This window comes from Blennius ocellaris, assembly GCF_963422515.1.
Source record: "Blennius ocellaris genome assembly, chromosome: 9".
NCBI classification, from domain to species: domain Eukaryota; kingdom Metazoa; phylum Chordata; class Actinopteri; order Blenniiformes; family Blenniidae; genus Blennius; species Blennius ocellaris.
In genome coordinates this window covers 2,948,922-2,969,167 of record NC_137658.1, presented here as the reverse complement: position 1 = coordinate 2,969,167, position 20,246 = coordinate 2,948,922, and the positions used below count along the sequence as shown (strand labels likewise).

General features: G+C 43.4%; 1 protein-coding gene across 1 annotated transcript; it reads left to right on the top strand.

The window, feature by feature from the left end:
* Positions 1–3,362: 3,362 nt before the first annotated feature.
* Positions 3,363–18,688, top strand: gpc2 (glypican 2; the record flags this gene model as incomplete). The annotated part of the gene is given in 14 exon segments (XM_080502531.1): positions 3,363–3,519; positions 5,745–5,903; positions 7,111–7,245; positions 9,214–9,305; positions 9,307–9,370; positions 9,373–9,389; positions 9,471–9,551; positions 10,733–10,898; positions 12,912–13,042; positions 14,129–14,275; positions 14,610–14,746; positions 16,725–16,836; positions 16,838–16,898; positions 18,411–18,688. Coding segments are annotated over 14 exon segments (1,737 nt in total).
* Between the last annotated feature and the right edge of the window lie 1,558 nt (positions 18,689–20,246).

Below are 20,246 nucleotides of genomic sequence, written 5' to 3'. Positions count from 1 at the left end.
ACGACTTATGGACTCAACTTATTCAGGGCTGATCATGACCTCCTGAAAGGAACACTCAGACCACATTAAAGAAATATGAGTTTAGCAATAACAGAAATCATTAATGCATTTTAAAATAATACGTTTAGTGCTAAAGTAATGAGATTAACTATTATTCTGTGCATTTATTCACCTTTGAAGGAGCGGAACAAATCAGTCTATCCCCGTTTGTCCATCCTAGTTTGAAATATACATTTTCTATGAGATATATTTTTTTCAGTTAACAATCCATTAATAAACCATTTAATTTTTAACATATCTATTTGGTAGATGTGTTTTCTTTGCTTTGATTAATTGGAAAATGTTAATTTTTTTGCCTTCTTTTAACCTCAATGTATGATTAATGTTAAAACCTCAGAAGTTATGAAAGCGTCACCAAACCTGGCCAATTTTAACTGTCTTGTTTCGAGTGTTTGGAATCAATTTGTCCAAAAAGTTCTGTTTGACTAAAATAGATGAGCTTTTCAGAACATAACCTCATAATATCTATGTATTTGCCCAACAATATCTTCTCTGAGTCAGAATCAAAATACAACCCAATAATAGCATCCGTTTGGATCTATTATTATTTATTCCATAGATATTTGAACCATTTATAGTTGAGTGACTGATCTGATTCTGTGTTTTTCATTATAAGGTGACATTATTTCATTGTAAACTGAAAGTTATACACATAGGAACTTGAACACATCAACATTATAGGGTTAAGTGTTCTTTTTTTTAAATATAACAATTAAAATGGACATAATGAGGCCCAGTAATGGAGAATCTCCACAGGCCTGTCTCACTTTACCTGTCCAACACAGATCCTTCACTCTGCATTCTGGCTGAGGGACTTGGTCTGGACTTCACAGCTGGTTAGATGGTTTTCCAGATGGTTTTCCAGATGGTTCGATAGTCTTCAGACTTCGGCTCCTGTGGATTGACACATTCAAGGTCAGCTAAACTCTGCTAATACAATTAGCATTGATTTAGCTCAGAAGCTAAACCGTAATATGAGCGAGGAAGCTGCAAAGACTGGTCTACTGCTTTAACAGATATCTACCTAAACTAATTTAAGCATTGCTTTTAAAAAATAAACCGACTTTTATTGAACATACTCATCGATGAACTGTTAGCGCAGACATTGCTAACGCCACATAAAGTCTATGGACAACTAGCATTAGACACAAGCAAGATGAAAGTTGTAAGTGTGACGAATAAATTTCGGCGATATAAAAGACAAGACATTACCTTCTAAAAAATCACTTTTGATGAATATGTGCCGCTAATTTGCCGTTTTTCTTTGCATTTCCAAAACGGTAAGTTTAAGCGGTAAGGGGATCCTGAAAAAAAAATGATAGGAGGAATCTGATTGGCCGAGATATCAGGACCCGGAAGAAACATGATATTGTGGATCCTGATTGGTTAGAATTTCAGCGCGCCTGAACATGATTGGTCTCTTCTAAAGGAGATCGATTCTTATCAGGTAATAACAATAACATGAATTGAACGAATTGAACTGAATCTCGGGTCAATATTGAGAAGTTTTGCATGTTGATTTTGAAACCAAAGACACTGAAATTGTATTTTTTCCCCTCATTATTAACGCATAGAAACACATTATTCTATAATATCCACATATTATTTCTGTGCAGGTTTCATTTAACCCCCTGAGGTGGTGTCGGTGGGCTCAGCTGCTCTCTGCATGGTCCATTGTTCTGTGTTTGAAAGGCATGCACCTCGGTCAAAGCAGACCGGGGGAAGCGCTGCTTCTGCTCCACAGCTTCAAAATAAAACATCTCTCTAACACACACCGTCTCCACCCCTGAGTCTGGTTCTGCAGGTTTCCAGCTGTTAAAAGGGTTTTCTCCTTTGAATCCCCTCTGCTTGCTCATGTGGAACTGTATATAGTCTGCCTAAGCTGTGCTACATGCCTGATCATATTGGGATTTGTTTTTCAGACTCAAATCTGACTTGTGAGTTTAACAATAGCAAGTTAGACAACGTGGTGTAAATTGCACTGAAGTATATGGGTTGAAGAACACAAGCTATTTGAAGCAAAATATCCTTTCACGTGTCCCAAATAAGAACTTAATCACAGCGATTGCAGTATAGGTAAATCATTACTTTCCACATTGCCTAGTGGAAACCACAGATGGATAATCCATCCATTAATCCATCACTTATTCCCATTCTATTAGATTGAAATCAAGCTGGAGCCTGGACGTGGGCAAAATGCAGGGATGGAGCCAAATGTAACCGCAAAAAAACCCATCTGTATGACCCGTTAAATATGATCAGTTTTCCAATCATGATCCTGTTTTTCAAAATTGTATAAAGCAAAATTTTGACCCGAGAAATTGCCACAGATCATGAAAGCTATAACAGTAAACATGCAGACATGTGTTTGAGAATCTTTGTGCACCTCCACGCAAATGAAATTCATCACCCGAGGTTATGATGAATTCATTTCCATCTTTTAAAATTTCATCCATCATTCATATCTATACTCCACATAGAGTCAAGCTCAGATCGAGACTCGTCTGGCTCCCTTGTAACACCTGATAATTCCTTGTTTTCAAATAAAACCTGACATGCACTGTATTGTTCTTGAGCTGCGGTGACTTGCGCCTCTATCCCTTCTCCATGCTGTTAAACGAACCAAATTTGCTGACTGAGTTCTTTCAGACATCTCACTATGAAGAATTGGGACCTCTATTATAAAATGTTTTCTTTTATATGTTGTTTTAATACTGGCATTCTGTGCTCAACGGCAAATATTTCAATTGTGAAAGGGGAAACATGCTTCCTGATGTGAATATGACAGTGGCCTTGCTTCATGATATATTCAGGTTGCGGACTATGAGGACGTTTAACACGCTGGCGATCTTTAATAGGCGTTTCATTGCGTTTGTGGAAGCTCTGCGGTGCCCTGCTGCCTGTGCTCGTATTTTGAAATCTCTCCCTCTTCCGGTACACCCGTCGCTCTTCACTCTAACTTGACGCAGGTTGATTCAGGCTGGAGCGCCTCCCTTCTCTCCTATTATTTCCAACATCAGCTGGAAGCAGGACGCAACCGATGGAAACATACCCGTGACGTGAAACCTCACCCTGGATGATTTTTTTTTTTTTTTATTTCATTTTTGCACTTCTTCCAAGAGAAAGTATGGCTGTTTTGAGCGCCTGAGGATTTGGGACCTTCCCACCCTGTTTACTTTTGTCTTCTGTCCGACCACCACTCCTTCATTCATTCATTCATTTAATAATAATCCTGAAGCAGCTGTAGCCACAGTCTACTTTTATTTTTTGAATTTTTTTTTTTGCGGGGGGGGGGTTTGAGGATGGACAGCCGGTTGCTGGTGCTGCTGGGCACGGTGGCTGCCCTGTCCGGGACCCGCAGCCCGGTGGCCGCTGCGGGGCGGAGCTGCTCGGACACCCGGCAGGTGTACGCGGAGATGGGCTACAGCACGGGCACCGCTCCGCTCACTCAAATCTCCGGTAAGACCGCAACCACCTCCAGGGGGAGGAGTGGTTTAAACTGGAACACTGCGATGTACAGTTATTATAGTTAATATATGGTGCGTTTCTGTGATGTTCTAGACGCGCTCCATTGAACCCCCAACAGGCATTAAAATAACATTAAGCGCATTCATTTACGCACCATAAATCACTATAGGGACTATTATTACGCCAAGAAATGCCCTGCTTAAACTACAGACACCCATAACAAACAAAAAAAAAAATGACTGCATAGGGAAGTAGTACAAGAAGGTTTCCCAACTCACTAAAACGCCTCAGAGAAAGAGTGTGGGGGCTCATCCTGGTGCGTCTCTTCTGGAGAAACACCGGTGTGGTTTAAAACAAATTACACCCGCCTCCTCCTCCCACTGGTGCGGTTTAAATGGGATGATTAAGGGGATGAGCAAATTGCCAACACCGGTGCAACAAAGAACCTCGCCCCTAATTAGTCTTTTGCCTACACTGGCCCACAGTGGAGCCCCTGCGTGCACCCGAAGGCTGTGTGCACTGCTGATAATCTAACCTCCAGGAGGAAAAAAAAGACTTCCTGTAGATTACAAACACTTGGGATTGTGGATGATTTGAAGTGTTGTATAGAGGGAGGGGAGGGGAGGGGAAGGGGGCAGATTTCAAAGGTTAAATGGTTGAAATGTTTATTTCTGTTGTTTATTTTAAGATGTTGCCCTTACTTCTTGAGGTTGTTTTTTTTTTTTTAATTGGTGAGAGATTATTCCTTGTTTTGTTTCAGAAAGACAAAAACATGAGGCTCCTGTTAAAAGTAATTGTGGTTTAAAAAAAAAATGTGTGTGTTTGCAGAGGATTGATTTCATGGCAGCAGAGCTCAGTGTGTGAAACACAACTCACTGATTGGGTGTGTGTGTGTGTGTGTGTGTGTGTGTGTGTGTGTGTGTGTGTGTGTGTGTGTGTGTGTGTGTGTGTGTGTGTTCAGTGGGCTATCCCCACTGCCTGAGCCTGAGCTCACTGTCCCGTGGGCCGGTGGGGGAGCAGATGGCCGGGAGAGTGAAGGATGAAGGGTGGCAGTTTAGAAATGGAAATAGAGGGATGAGAGAGGGGCAATAGTGGGACGGAGAGAACAAAAGAGGCAGATAGGGGCATCAGCCAGGGTGGAGTTGGAAATGAGACTTTGGGCCGTACGAACAGGCTCGATGTTCGTGTTGGATTGTGATACTGCAGAAACAAAGAATCCAGTCGTCTTCCACATTTTGTGCTCGGCGTTCTCCCCCTTCCCTTCCCTCTAACCCCCCCCCCCCCCCCCCCCCCCCACCACCACCACCACCCACCCCGCCTGTCGTTTGCATACATCATTACCTCAGACATATCAAAGACCCCAACCTGAGCTGACAAAAACAGATTGAAGTTGAATTATTCATGTAGGGAAATTACATTTCTTTTCTTTTTTTTAATTAGACCTTTTGTCTTTATAACATTTCTCTTTGAAGAGTGGAACATTTTTATTTACCTTGACTAGACGTACTGACATCACTAGCAATACATATATACATATGTATAGTGAGGTGTTTGAGATTGTTTCTGCCAAAGGGGGACCGATTGGCCTCAGGAAGTTCTGGATTGTGTAAATTCAGGCAGATCTGCAGCGAAGACCCGGACTGTGAGCCTGTTTCGAAGCGTGTCGCTCCAGACGGCGGAGCCCCGGAGATCTCTAGGGCCATGTAAGGGGGCAACGACCCCGAGTTTAGAGCTCTGGTCCGGATTTAATTATGAAGCACGCGAGGCGATTCTCGACGCTTTACGAGGGAATAAAGGAGGCGCGTTGAAATGACGCGGTTTCAGAAAAGGCATAAAAAGAAGAATGAAGTCAGATGTAATAGTAAAATAAGTGGAATCTGTTGTTTATTGGAACGCCTGAGGAAATTCTAGTGTCTTAAGGCCTGATTTTAAAGAAGGGCATAACTCAGCAGGGGGTCTGTTCCACAGGTGAGGCGCGTAGGAACTAAAAGCTGCTTCACTTCACCTCAGGGGTTTTTCTTTTTTTTATTGATTTTTTTTGCGCTACAAGCTGGAGATGTGATGCAAAGTTGAGCAGAACTTTTTTATTTGATTTTTTTGATTGAAATGACCGTTCCTTGCAAAATCCCTCTATTGAATGTTATATTTCTGACCTTATTATCATGTAGTGCTAAAACCTTCTTTTTCCCACCCCACCGTGTGGCGTACGGGTGTAGGGGAGCACCTGCGGCTCTGTCCTCAGGACTACACCTGCTGCTCCAGTCAGATGGAGGAGACGCTGGCGCTGCAGAGCGAGAGGGACTTCCTCAAGGCCATCGAGGACAACAGCCAGTTCCTGTTGACCACCTTCACACAGAGACACCGCAGGTTTGACGGTGAGAGACACCGTCCTTTAAATAGAGAGTTAATAGGAGAAAAAAAACCAAAAACGTTCTCCCGCACTCCTCTCTTTTTAATGCTTACGAGCTCCAAGAAAATAAGAAGAGTTCACTTTACTGTATCTTCTTGTAGTTTAATCCCGGATTGTCTTAAAGTATAACAAGTTTCCTGGAAAAAAGAAATATTGATGAACTGTTTCACGCCGAGGTCGCAGGGAAGTGATGCTTTTAGTAATGTAAATGGTATCAATTGTCTCAATTAATCTTTCTTTTAACCTCTTCAGAAACTCTACTTGTTTTGTTTTTAATGGTATTTTCAATAGTTCACACAATTCTCAACGTAACATTTGACCTTTGACATCCATTCATCTGTACATCACAGTTAAATTTCCACGAAACATCCAAACCTTTTATAAATAGTACAGAGATGAATGATTGGGCCGTCCACCATATTATAATACACACCCTTACTAAAACTTTACAACTAAATAACTACACTCTGGAGGACAGGGACACATGGGTGCTTTAAACATGAAGTAAACCTGGCTGGAACCTAAAAAAAGAGCCTTTCCCTTTAACATTGTACAAAAAAATGGCTGCACTGGTTTAACATTAAATCCATATAATCCATATATCAGTATTGGATATTCCACTATGTCCTCCTGCTTGTTACTTTCGAATTCACCAGAGAACAAGTCACATTTTATTATTGAACTTGAAATGAAATCCACATCGCACTGTGCAGCAGCTAATAAACAACGGTGACTGAAGACCCATGCCTTTGTTTCCCGGGAGCAGCGGTTGCTCCTTGAAAGTGTCTGGAAACTCCGATCGCTCGAATCATTTGCATTTTTTGCAGGCTGACAGCCTCCACAGCCCGGAGAAGAATTTACACTTCCTCCTCCTACCTGCGTTGGATCACTATCACCTTTTTTTCCGCCGTCCTCTTACATTTATATAATGTCTGCGATGACTCACTGAAAGATGCTTGAGGAGTGGGAGACTGTGTATGAGTCTTCAAGATGGATTTTCTGTGGCGTACACTCGGTTACCACGGTGAAGGATCTGATGGAACCTTAGTTATGAGATGTTAAACTTGAGGGGGGGGGGGGGGGGGGGCTGACAAAAAAAAAAAAAAGATTTAAAAAGGAAAGGAAGGTGGGTGATCGACTCATTTTAACGTCTTATCCTCTTCCCTCTACAGAGTTTTTCCGGGAGCTGATAGACATTTCAGAGAAGTCCATGAACCAGATGTTCACCAAGACGTACGGCCAGCTCTTCACTCAGAATGCACACGTCTTCCAGGAGCTGTTTGTGGAGTTTCGCAGATATTATTCTGGTTGGTTCAATATCTTTACATTTTCTGTCTGTGGAACTTTCTTCATCGTTGAACTTTTTGTGACGTGACGGTCCCACCAGCCGTTATCATGATGGATAAGAACGATGGAAAGAAGCAAAATGTCACCTTAAGGGAGTCGTTTGTTTATTTAAACAACCACTGTTCACTTATGACGTGGTGACTTACAAATTAATAACAGTGAGAGTAATGTTGGACTTTGAGAAAACCTACTCAGTATTCATTACTATTTAACCACATTCACATTTAATTTAATTGACCTGGAGTGAATATGTATGTTGAAAGCATATTTCTGAGAAACTATAGCGCGAATAAGAATTAGGGAATAGTAATTAAATGAGGATGTATAGCTGTTTAAAGAAATTTCCTCTGAGATTCTTTTCTTATCTTTTTATAAATTTTAATATTTTATAATTTTTTTTTTATTTAATTTAATTTTATATTATATTATATTATATTATATTATATTATATTATATTATATTATATTATATTATATTATATTATATTATATTATATTATGTTATATTATGTTATATTATGTTATGTTAGATTATATTATATTATTTTTATAAAATTTTTTGTTTTATTTTATTGAAAAAAAATGTTAAATTTTATTCTACAGAATTAAAGACTAATCATAAAGTAGCAGAATAGATGACATGATGTAAACTGTATGAGTAACATTATTTAGATTAGCATCACCTGATTGCAGTAATGGGAGTTTATATATTTCTAATTTGTTTCTGTCATCCCTGTAAATATTCCTAAAGGGACTGGGAGAATTCAGGATATGTCAATGCAGGAATGACGAGGCTCAAGTCGGCCTCATCATAAAGAAAGACTAACTGCTGAGTAAACCGTCTTTATAAAGGGCGGCGGAAAGCTGCTGGGATGAATTCACAGCGACGCTGTACATCAGAGGATACAAAGCTTTTTTTCTTCTTCTTCTTCTTCTTCTTCTTCTTCTCCTTTTGATCAGCAATTCACTGCAACGCAACGGAGAGAACTGGCTTCCCACGGATGCCAGACCGTTTCTATTTATGCTGCAGATCGCTCTGTTTTGGTGAATCCATCTGCAGCCCGGCCTGCCAAACAGCATGTATATGGATCATGTGAGGCTGGAGAGTCAACAAGCTTATTTAGAGGAGAAGATTCGTTAATAATACCACAGGGCCAGACTACATAATGTGACACACACACTTATACTGAGGCTCTATTTTTGGAAATGACACATTACATTGTTGGAAAACAATGTTGTGTCAATGGAACCTTTTACAGATCTTAAAGGAATATCAGACACAAATGATGTGTTAAGAAATCTTGTTAATACTAGTGGTACGTTATATTATGTTTTTTTTTGAAACTTTCCAAATTTAAATAGCCAATTAAGTAAAAAAAAAAAAGTCTTTAAAGTCTTTAATCAAAATCACACTTAAGTACAAAAAAGACGCCTTTAAAGTTTTTTCTAGAATAACAAATGTAAATAATCTATTTCCAATCATTTGAATGACTCTCCTACAATACGTTTACGGAAATATTGAATATAATTTAATATTTTAATAGAGTTGGAACAATGTGCTCCCTACATTTTATAATTTTTTTATTTTAATTATTCACTTCAGTGTGTTTTGGTCGGTTTTGCCTCATATTCTGAAAACAAACAACAAAAAAAACAGCATATAAGTGAATAACATTGTCCTTTTTTTCCTCTTTCTTTTCTTTTTCCTCTTTTCTCTCCTTTTTTCCCTTTTTATCTCTTCTTTTTTTCCTCCTTCTTTTTTTCCCCTCTATTCCTCCCCCTCCTCTCTTTTTTTCTTCTTCTTCTTTTTTTAACAACTGTCCTTTGACCACATCACCACGATCCCTGATTTGAACGAGTGACTTTGCTTCTCCAAACCCCCCCCCCCCCAGGAAGTAAACACTGCGACGTTTCCTCTTCTGTCCACAGGGGGCAGCGTCAGTCTGCCGGAGGTCCTGTCGGACTTCTGGTCCCGGCTGGTGGAGCGCGTCTTCTCCCTGGTCAACCCCCAGTACCACTTCCACCGACGACTACCTGGAGTGCGTCAGCAAGCACGCCGAGCAGCTGCAGCCGTTCGGCGACGTTCCCGCAAACTCCGCGTCCAAGTGTGTGCACTGGAGGTTTTACTACAATTTATTATTATTATTATTATTATTATCATTGTTGTTGTTTTTCTTTAATCGCAGGTGTCGAGGGCTTTCATCGCAGCCAGAGCGCTGTCTCAAGCTTTAGCGACTGGCCGGGACATCGTGAACAAAGTGACGAAGGTGCGAGGATTTTTCACGCGTCCTCATTTCGGGTTCCTAAACACGAGAGGACGGACGTTCACACTCGTTGTGACAAAGAGGCTTCCTATCAGGTTTCATCTCAAAATAGCCGGCAGCCTCGTTGAAAACTGTCAGGGAGTTCAAATATAATGACCTTATTATCGGCAGGAAGGGAGTGTGAATACAGGGAGTTATTACTAGTACACACACACACATACATACACACACACACACTCAATAAAAAGGTTACACACAGATGCACGCACACACACTCAAACTCGTACACACACACTCGAGTAAATGAGCAATCACAGACTCACTACAATGTAGACATACTCACTCACCCACTCATTCACTCGAATAAAGACAAACACACACACACACACAAATAAATGCATACACACACTCGAATAAACAGACACACACACACATGCAGACACACTAATACAACCTTGTACACGCTCACACACTCAAACAGTTACACACAAATGCATGCACACACGCAGACACTCATATATAAAGACACACACACATGCGTGCACACATACACTCAAATAAACACACACACACACACACACACTCTAGTAAATAGGCACACGCAGACACACTGAACTAAACAGACACACACAGATGGATAAACACACTAAAATAAAGAAAGATGGACGTGCGTACACACACACACACATGCAGACACACTAATGAAAACCAAACGCACGCTCACACACTCAAACATTTACACACAAATGCACGCACACACACACTCTAGTAAATAGGCACACGCAGACACACTGAACTAACAGACACACAAGAAGCGCAAACACACTAAAATAAACAAAGATGCCCGTACGTACACGTACACGCACACACACACACAGACACACACACACACAGACACACACACACACACACACACTAATACAACCAAACGCACGCATATATAAAGGCACACACACACATGCGTGCACACACACACTCAAATAAACACACACACACACACACTCTAGTAAATAGGCACATGCAGACACATTGAACTAAACAGACACACACAGAAGCACAAACACACTAAAGTAAACAAAGATGCACGTACCGACACACACACACTCAGTGAAATAAACAGATACACACACACACGGTTGCAGCTCTCTAACCCCCCCCCCCCCTCCCCCCGCCTTGTTTTGCAGCTGACTGCCGACTCGGAGTGTGTGCGCGGCCTCATGCGTCAGTGGTACTGCCCCCTGTGTCGGGGGATGCCCTCGGTGCGGCCCTGCCACTCGCTGTGCCTCAACGTCATGAAGGGCTGCTTGGCCAACCAGGCCGACCTGGACACCGAGTGGAACAACTTCATTGGTGGGTGAGAGGGCGGGACGGCGTGATGCATCTTTCATGTCGTGGGGCGCTTCCTGTTTGTCTCAACTTTCGGGGATTTCTCGATCATGAAGCACAAAATACGACGGCGGCTAAATGAGTCTTCGTTCCTCTTTGGAACATTACCGTCGTTAAACTCACCTGAAAGTAGCACGTTTTCATTGCCACCTTGTCACTCATTCACTTGCATTTTCTCTCTCTCTCTCTCTTTTTTTTTTACCCTAATGCATTACTCCCCCATTAATCATTCATGCCTCTCCGCTCCCCCACAACTCATCTGCCGTCCTCCGTTTGCGTCCCCTTTCATCAGAGCTTCACCTTCTCGCCCGTTATTTTCTTCTTTTCATGTGCATGTGCCTCCTCCCCTTTTCATCACCCCGTCCACGTCTATCTGACTCAAACTCCCTTCTACTTTTGTTGCACGCCCTTTTTTTCCGCCCATTGACGCCCTCCTCGCTTCTCCACACCCGTCTTGATCTGACGACGGCTTCCCGATCATGCCGAACACCTAAAGACATGTAAATCTAACCCATATATATAATACGGCTGCACAAAATTACCTTTTTATTTTCTTGTGCCGTTTCCACCAGGAAACGTTTGTTGTTTGTTGACGGTTGATTTTTGTTTTTTGATTTTTGTGCTTCTCATGGCCCGCCCTGACGCCACCATGAATTATTTAATGTGATAAACAGACAATGTCAACACACCCACTGCAGGGATGTCAAACCCAGGGACCACATGAAGTCCAATTTCATCTCGACTGGTAAAATAGTGCCGTTAAAACCTTTAAATTGAACCCTTTTAAGTCTTTCTTTCTTGCGGCGCAGAGAATACGTGACGAAAATGTCGATATTTTTACAAAACCAAACAATTACAAACTCAAAATGGCACCAATTTTAGTTCAACCTTCTGGTGAAAAACTACAGTGGAATACCCCCCGTCCAAAAAAACCCCTTTGCATTATGGGTACTTTTACAAACTCAGCCCTGACAATATGACTTAGAGGCTAATGCCAGTTTGTTAGTTTTCATGGTGCCATCTCTGATATTTCAGCTCGGGTCTCCTATGGAATTTGTAAAAAAAAAAAAAAAAAAATCAAATATAAAACAAAAATCAATGTTTTCTTTTAAATTTCTACCATTTGGAGCTCGTTGCAGACAAACCATCCGTCCGAACGACCAAATATGTTGACATGAAGAGCAGAACTGAACGGTACCTGGAAACATACAATATATTGTGATATTGTAATGACGATAAGTTGTAATGAATGAATCTTTATTTCAAACGTACAAAGCGGGAAAAAAAAGAAACATTCAAATGAATGAAACAAAAACAAAGAAACAACTCAATCCACGTGATCTACATTTGTATGCAGAAGGAGTAAAAATGTAAACATCAATTTCTCCTATAATTGAATATAAAATGATTAACCCTTGGATGCACAACCTACCAATACCGACACTCTTCCACAGGTGGGGTCGAAAATGACCACAATTCAAATCAATGCATTTTTTGCAATATACTGGGTTGTTATTCTTCAAAATCTTTAAAACGAAGAGCTGTAATATTTTCATATTGTAGGTATTCCTCATAAAACATGTTTGTGACATGAGGCCATTTGCATTTTTTTTTTTTTTCCATTAATTTTTAAGAAATTGCCGTTTTTGTATCATGACCCCACAGTTCCACAAGTGGGGGTCAAAAATGACCCCAAGCAGTTCCTATGTAATCTTTTATGAAACTTAATTCTTAGCAACTCTGATACAAAAACTGCAATTACTGAAAATTACTGAAAAAATAAATAAAAATGCGAATGGCCTCATGTGACAAACGTGTTTTATGAGGAATACCTGGAATATGAATATATTACAACTTTTCATTTTAAAGATGTTGAAGAATAACAACACATGTGCATCTAAGGGTTAAACTGCATTTCCTTCTATTTTAAATCTCTCTCTCTCTCTCTCTCTCTCTCTCTCTCGCTCCCTCCATCAGATGCTCTGTACCAGGTGTCAGAGAAGCTGGAGGGGCCGTTCAACATGGAGCTCGCGGCCGACTCCATCTCTGTGAAGGTGTCAGAGGGCATTATGCACATGCAGGAAAACAGCGTCGGCATCTCCAGTAAGGTAAGGAAGAGGGCATCCGGACATGAAGATGTGCTTTAGCATTCATCAAGCTAGTGTTAAAGTCTTTAAGAGTGCAACCCCCTACCACCACCACCGCCAAAGCAGCGATTTTTGATTTCTCGAATCTCCTTAATGAGACGGCGTGCAGTGGAAACGACTGGACGTGAACACAAAGAGATGATTAAAACACGGCAGAGGTCCCAGGAGTGAATCCAGCAGAGAGAGACGCCCACCGACTCTCCGAGAGCGGAGAGTCTCGCGCTTCGGCGGTGGAATTCGCCGCGAGCGACGAGCAGGCTCTCGTACAGACTCACTGCAGCTCCTCCTCGAACCGCCGGAGACGCGTTTGCGGTTCAGCTTTTCTCAAAACGACCCGTTGGCATCACTGTAATGTTTCTACAGATGTTCTGAGAGACGTGGAAAAGGTTGGGAAATACCGATATTTTAAAAAGCACCTCTTTTTCTATGATGCAGTGCAGCAATAATGAAGAAGATTGTAGAAGATTCTCGTTCTTGGAGTGCGGTCTGGTTTTTTTCCAGAAAGAAAATGTTAAAATATGCATAAAAATATCCATGAATATGACTAAAAATGTCATTTTCCTCACAGATATCTGATATGGCAGTGTTTCCTAACTCTCCTTGGCTGATTTCCGATCGTTACATAAAGTTCTGTTGAAAGAAAGCGACGCGCCTCCTCCTTGTGTGATCAACATCGAACAATCGTCACAAACAAAACAAGAAAACCCAACATTTTAACGGCAACAAACATGATTCGGACCGGTTTTCACCATCTGTCATGCTTGTTCTTTGGTACTATGGTATTCCTCAGTTATATTACATACATATGCATGTAGATCAAATGCTTGAAGCCCCCCGAGGTCCCACACAGGATGAATGAAAGTCGGAGTATATAATAAATATCGTTAAATGTTAAGCTTAAGACACAAGTTGATGCTCATTTCGTTTTTCTTTGAACATCTCCAGACTTTCTCCTTTTCCAAGGCGTTTTACTCTGCGACTGATGAGAAATATCCCCAATTAAATGAAATGTAAACGTGACTGTTTTGTTTTTATTCCCCCCCTCAGGTGTTCCAAGGTTGTGGGAATCCCCGGCCGGCTCCGGCTCGGGCCAAACGCTCGCCGAGAGAGTCGGGGGGCAGCAGGAGGCCCTTCCGCACCTACACCCCCGAGGAGAAGCCCACCACGGCCGCAGGCACCAACCTGGACCGGCTGGTGAGGAAACACAAAAAAAAACTCATTCATTCAACAACAGAGGGACTGAAACAGGAAAAAAGCCTCTTGTTTGCAGTTTGACTACAAAATAAATCAGTCAATATAAAAAACTAAAACAAGTCCCAAGTTCTATAACTGCAGTGGTTCGAAAAAAAATTGAAGTTCTGGAAAAAAGTGTGTGATATCAGAAGAAAAGATGTTTGTTTGTTTGTTTTTTTAAATGTATTCCTGAGAGTCCTGCCAGCTCCTCGTCCGTCCCACAACACAAGCACAAGACTTCCAACGGCGTCTGAGTCATAAGCGCTTTTTTTTTTCTCTTTCCACCTCCACGCAGGTCACGGAGCTGAAGGAGAGGCTGCGGCCCATGAGGGGCTTCTGGGTGTCGCTCCCACACACCATCTGCAACGACGACAAGGTTTCCGCCGACGTCACCAACGAGGACCGATGCTGGAATGGGCAGACCCGGGGGAGGTGAGGAGGGTCACAGCGAAGGGCCTGGAGGAGGGAGGGAGGGAGGGAGGGAGGAGGGATGGAGGAAGGGAGGAGGGAGGAAAGGAGGGAGGAGCGAGGGAGGGAGGAGGGAGGGTGGGAGGAGGGAGGAAGGAGGGAGGAAGGGGGAAGGAGGAAGGAAGGGAGGATGGAGGGGGGATGGAGGGAGGGAGGAGGGAGGAAGGAAGGGAGGAAGGAGGGAGGGAGGGAGGGAGGAGGGAAGGAGGAGGGAGGGAGGAGAGAGGGAGGAGGGAGGAGGGAGGGAGGATGGAGGAGGGAGGGAAGGAAGGAGGGAGGAGGGAGGGAGGATGGAGGGTGGGAGGAGGGAGGAAGGAGGGAGGAGGGAGGAAGGGAGGACGGAGGGGGGGATGGAGGGAGGGAGGAGGAGGAGGAAGGGAGGAAGGAGGGAGGGAGGGAGGGAGGAGGGAAGGAGGAGGGAGGGAAGAGAGAGGGAGGGAGGGAGGAGGGAGGGAGGGAGGATGGAGGAGGGAGGGAAGGAAGGAGGGAGGAGCGAGGGAAGGAAGGAGGGAGGAGGGAGGAGGGAGGGAAGGAAGGAGGCAGGAGGGAGGGAGGAGGGAGGAGGAAGGAGGGAGGAGGTAGTGAGGGAGCAGGGGGAGAGGAGGTAGGATGGAGGGAGGGAGGGAGGAGGGAGGAAGGGAGGAGGGAAGGCAGGAGGGAGGAAGGAGGGAGGAGGTAGTGAGGGAGGAGGGGAGGGAGGAGGATGGATGAGGGAGGGAGGGAGGTAGGATGGAGGGAGGGAGGGAGGGAGGAGGAGGAAGGAGGTAGTGAGGGAGGAGGGGGAGGGAGGTAGGATGGAGGGAGGAGGGAGAAAGGGAGGAGGGAGGGAGGAGGAGGAAGGCAGGAGGGAGGAAGGGAGGAGGGAAGGAGGGAGGGAGGGAGAACAGAGGAAGGAGGGAGGAAGGAGGGAGGGATGGAAGGAGGAGGGAGAGAGGAGGGAGGGAGGGAGGGGGAAGGAGGAGGGAGGAAGGAGGGAGGGAAGGAGGAGGGGAGGATGGAGGAGGGGAGGGAGGGTGGGAGAAGGAGGGAGGAGGAGAGAAGGGAGGAGGGAGGGAGGAGGAGAGGAGGGAGGGAGGGAGGGAGGGAGGTGGAGGGAGGAGGGAGGAGGAGAGGAGGGAGGGAGGGAGGAGGAGGGTGGAGGAGAGGGAGGGAGGGAGGAGGAGAGGAAGGACGGGAGGAGGAGAGGAGGGACAAAACAGGTCTGAGTTGATTTAATTTTCTTTTTTTCATCCCCGTCGCCCACATGCTCCTGCGTGGGCCTGCAGGTTGTTATGGATCAGAGACGAGTGCTGCATCATTTAATCTTTCTAAAATCAGCTCTGCTCCTTCTTTTTTTTTTTTTCCTGTGTGTGTCTGTGATGTTTTGAGATTCATTAACTTAATTACTCCCAAACAGATTCAGTTCGTTTTTTTTTTTTTTTTTTTACAAACCACAATAAAAAAAGGAATCATGCGACAAGATAAGTAGGGAAAAAAAATAAAAAATAGAAAAAATCAGGTGATGCAGCAACAAGAAACTGGGTCAGTGAGTCACTGTGGTGTGTTTCTTTAAACGCCTTGAACGAGATGCAGACGTTCACCAGGGAGGTTTCTGTCTTCCTCAGTCTCTCCATCGCTCCCAAAAGTAGGCGTTAAAATGCGGAATATCCATTATGACAGAATCTCAGTCAGCGCTCCCTGAATTTATGACAATAGAACCTCAATTCCTCAATAATTTCGCTTTTTTTTCTTTTGATAATTAGCTTGAGAATTCCATAATAGCATTTGTTTTACCCATCATCCATTCATTATTTTGTTTGTTCCATTATTTGGTTTATTTTTATTTTTAGTGTCGGTTTTCTGTAACGTTTTTGGACTTGTTGCCAAAAGCAAGAGGAGAATATGAGAGAATATGAGAGCAGCGAGAACTGAGGGTGATGATGTGATGACGTCTCCCCCGCAGGTACCTGCCGGACGTGACGGGCGACGGGCTGGTGAGCCAGATCAACAACCCGGAGGTGGAGGTGGACATCGCCCGTCCAGACGTGAGGACCAGGCAGCTGATCATGGAGCTGCAGGGTGGCGACCAACAAACTGAGACACGCCCAGACCGGACAGGACATGGACTTCGTGGACAGTGAGTTTCTTCCATGTTCCCCTCCAGCGTGGGGAGGGAGGGGGGGGGGGTTCTGAGATTCTCCTTTTATTCAGGCTCAACAATGACGAAAGGGAAGGTTTTCACTGTATTTCTCTTTTTTTTTTCTTTGCTGCAGTTCATTTGTTTCTGTATTTTTTTTTTCACATTGACTCCACGTTTCTCCCTCTGTCTCGCCCCTTCCCCTCTCTCTCTCTCTCTTTCTCCATCTCTTCCTGTCTGTCTGTTTCTCTCTCTTCCTCCCCTTCTGTCTTGCTCTCTCTCTCTCTCACTCTCTCCCTCTTGCTGTCCTCTCTCCCTCTCCTCCATTCCATCTCTTTCTTCCCCTCTCCTCCATCTCGGTCCCTCCCTCTTGCTGTCCCCCTCTCTCTTTCTCTCACTTTCCATCTCTCTCCCTTTCTCTCTCCCTCCATCTCTCTCACTTCCTCTATCTCTCCTTCTCTTAACTTCCATCTCTCTCTTCCTTTATTGCTCTCTCTCTCTCTCTCTTCTCCCCTTCCATCTTTCTCTCCACCTCCCTCCCTTTCTCTCTCCCTCTTTCTTCCTCTATTTCTCCCTCTCTCTCTCTTCCTCTATTTCTCCCGCTCCCTCCCTCTCTCTTCCTCTATCTCTCCTTCTCTTAACTTCCATCTCTCTCTTCCTTTATTGCTCCCTCTCTCTCTCTCTCCCCTTCCATCTTTCTCTCCACCTCCCTCCCTTTCTCTCCCTCTTTCTTCCTCTATTTCTCCCTCTCTCTCCCTCTCTCTCTCTTCCTCTATTTCTCCCACTCCCTCCCTCTCTCTTCCTCTATCTCTCCCTCTCTCCCCTTCCATCTCTCTCTCCACATCCCTCCCTTTCTCTCTCCCTCTTCTTCTTCCTCTATCTCTCCTCTCTCTTTCTATATCTCTCCCTCTCTCCCCTTCTATCTCTCACTCCACCTCCCTCCCTTTCTCTCTCCCTCCCTCTATCTCTCCCTCTATCTCTCCCTCTCTTCCCTTCCATCTCTCTCTTCCTTTATTGCTCGCTTGCTCTCTCTTCCTGTCTCTCCCTCGCTCTTCTCTATGTCTTCCTCTCTCCCCTTCCATCTCTCTCTCCACCTCCCTCCCTTTCTCTCTCCCTCCCTCTCTCTCTCTTCCTCTATTTCTCCCTCTCTCTCACTCTCTCTTCCTCTCTCTCCCTCTCTCTTCCTCTCTCTTCCCTCTCTCTTCCGCTCTCTCGCTCTCTCTCTTCCTCTATCTCTCCCTCTCTCGCTCCATATTACAATGGAGGATACATTTCATACTCGTTTAAAAAAAACAAACAAACCGAAACACCAACGTTAATTAAAACGTGAACCACTATATAAAAACACTAACTTGACTCCTTAAACAACAACAAAAAAAGTGTATATCCATGTTTGAATATAAACGACGGACATCATTTGCAGCCTTCATTTTTTTATTTTTTTAAAACACATTCGTGTCGAAGCTCCTCCTAAAAGTCGTTTTTTCCTGAAGTGGTCCTCTTGTGTTCCAGGTGAGGAGGGCAGCGGCTCCGGAGACCCTGACGAGCGGTACAGCGACGACTGGACGGGCCACCGGCCTTACATGCCGCCTTACGCCAAGCAGCCGCGCAACCCCGCCCCCAACCCCGCCTCCAAGCCCCCCCGGGGCCGAGACCGGAACGGGTCCAAGTGGGGACGAAACAACGGCCACGGCCGAGTCCAGTCCGCGGCCGGACCGCTCTCCTCCTGCTCCCTCCATCCTCTGTTGTCTCTGCCCCTCGTGCTCACTGTCGCCCCCATGTGGAGGTAGCCGCTCACTGCAGGCCGGAGGTGAGGAGGAGTTTTTCCTCTCTGAAGCACATTATGAAGAAATTAAATTAAAAAAAAAAAAAAAAAAAAGAAGAATTCCATTTGGTAACACCAGCAACAACAACAAAAAATCAACAGAAAACAGGCTAATTTAGCAATAATAAAGAACCTGTTTATAGTATTTTTCCAACTCCCAAAGCTCAATGAAACTGCCATTTTTATTTTGTTTTTTTAGTGCCAGTTGTGAGACGTTTTGACTTATTGGGGTCTGACGCGCTGTGCTGAGACTCACGAGTGGATAAACAAACTTTATTTTCTTTTTTCCTACAACGACAGGATTAGCTTCAGATCTGTGGGGTGGATCTGGCGGAGGTTCTCTGAGGGCGACGATGAATAAGATGAATGCTGCCGGTAACTTTACCGGAGTTTCAATGAGCATTTGCTGCTTTTCATCTCAAAATCTAACTAATCAATTTGAAACGTTTTGGGGGGAACAATTTCATTCACTCCCGCTATTTAAACTTTTTTTTTATTTTTAGTTGGATGTTTAAAAAAAACAAAAAAACAAAATAAAAAAGGCAAAAGTGTGACTTGTGAAACGAAACACGGGGCTGCTTTTGAATGTAAAAGCTCAAAACTGAGTTGGGGTTTCTTAGGACAATGTAATATCTATTTTTTATTTATTTTGTAACATGTTTTGTCCTCATTGTAATTTGAGTGTTGTTTTTTTTTTAAAAACTCTAACTTTCTCTGGTTTTAACGAAGAAAGTCAAGTTGAATGTATCAGTATTACCTGCAGATCAAACATACCAGTTATGAAATTGTGAAAGGCACATTATGTAATATTTTTGTTTAATGTAAAAAAAAAAAGAGAAAAAAGAAAGAAACCGCACACAATGTCAGCTACTCTTGCAATGCAAGTTCGACCCACCAGGTGGCGACACACACCAGCTAGCCCTTGTCTAATCTAGTCAAGAAGCTCCAATCCGACCATCCAAACCACCAAGAAAATACACATTTTGGAGGAAAATATAGATTTTTATTTTATTTTTTGTCAACATTTTTTTTAAATAGTGGTTACAAGGACCAAAAGTAATCCCATTAAATGTCGACTTGATTAAATTTGCACGTTATAAGCACTTCAATCTGATCGAATCTGCACCATCTGATGGAAATTACAACGGGATCTGAGGAGGCGGTGCAGTCCAATTGGTGATCTGGGCATAGTCTGTGTAAACGTCTCGTTTTCATTATATTTCGAACCAACAGAATGTTTTATTTTTTGTTTTTTGGGGGGGGATGTTGCAGTTTAAAAAAAAGAAATGTATTTGGTCTTAAAATTCACTTCATGTTGGGATTGTACAGATTTTCGATTGTTAATGTTTTGTTTTTTTTGGAAATATAGATATTTTCATCTTGAATTCTCTGTGTCACAACATAGAAAATCTCTATAGTTTAAATTTAAAAATCATCGAATTGGATTGCACGTGGCTACTGAAGTAAAATTACTTTGACATCCCTGATCTGGTCTATCCTCAGGCTTATTAATGACAAAACTA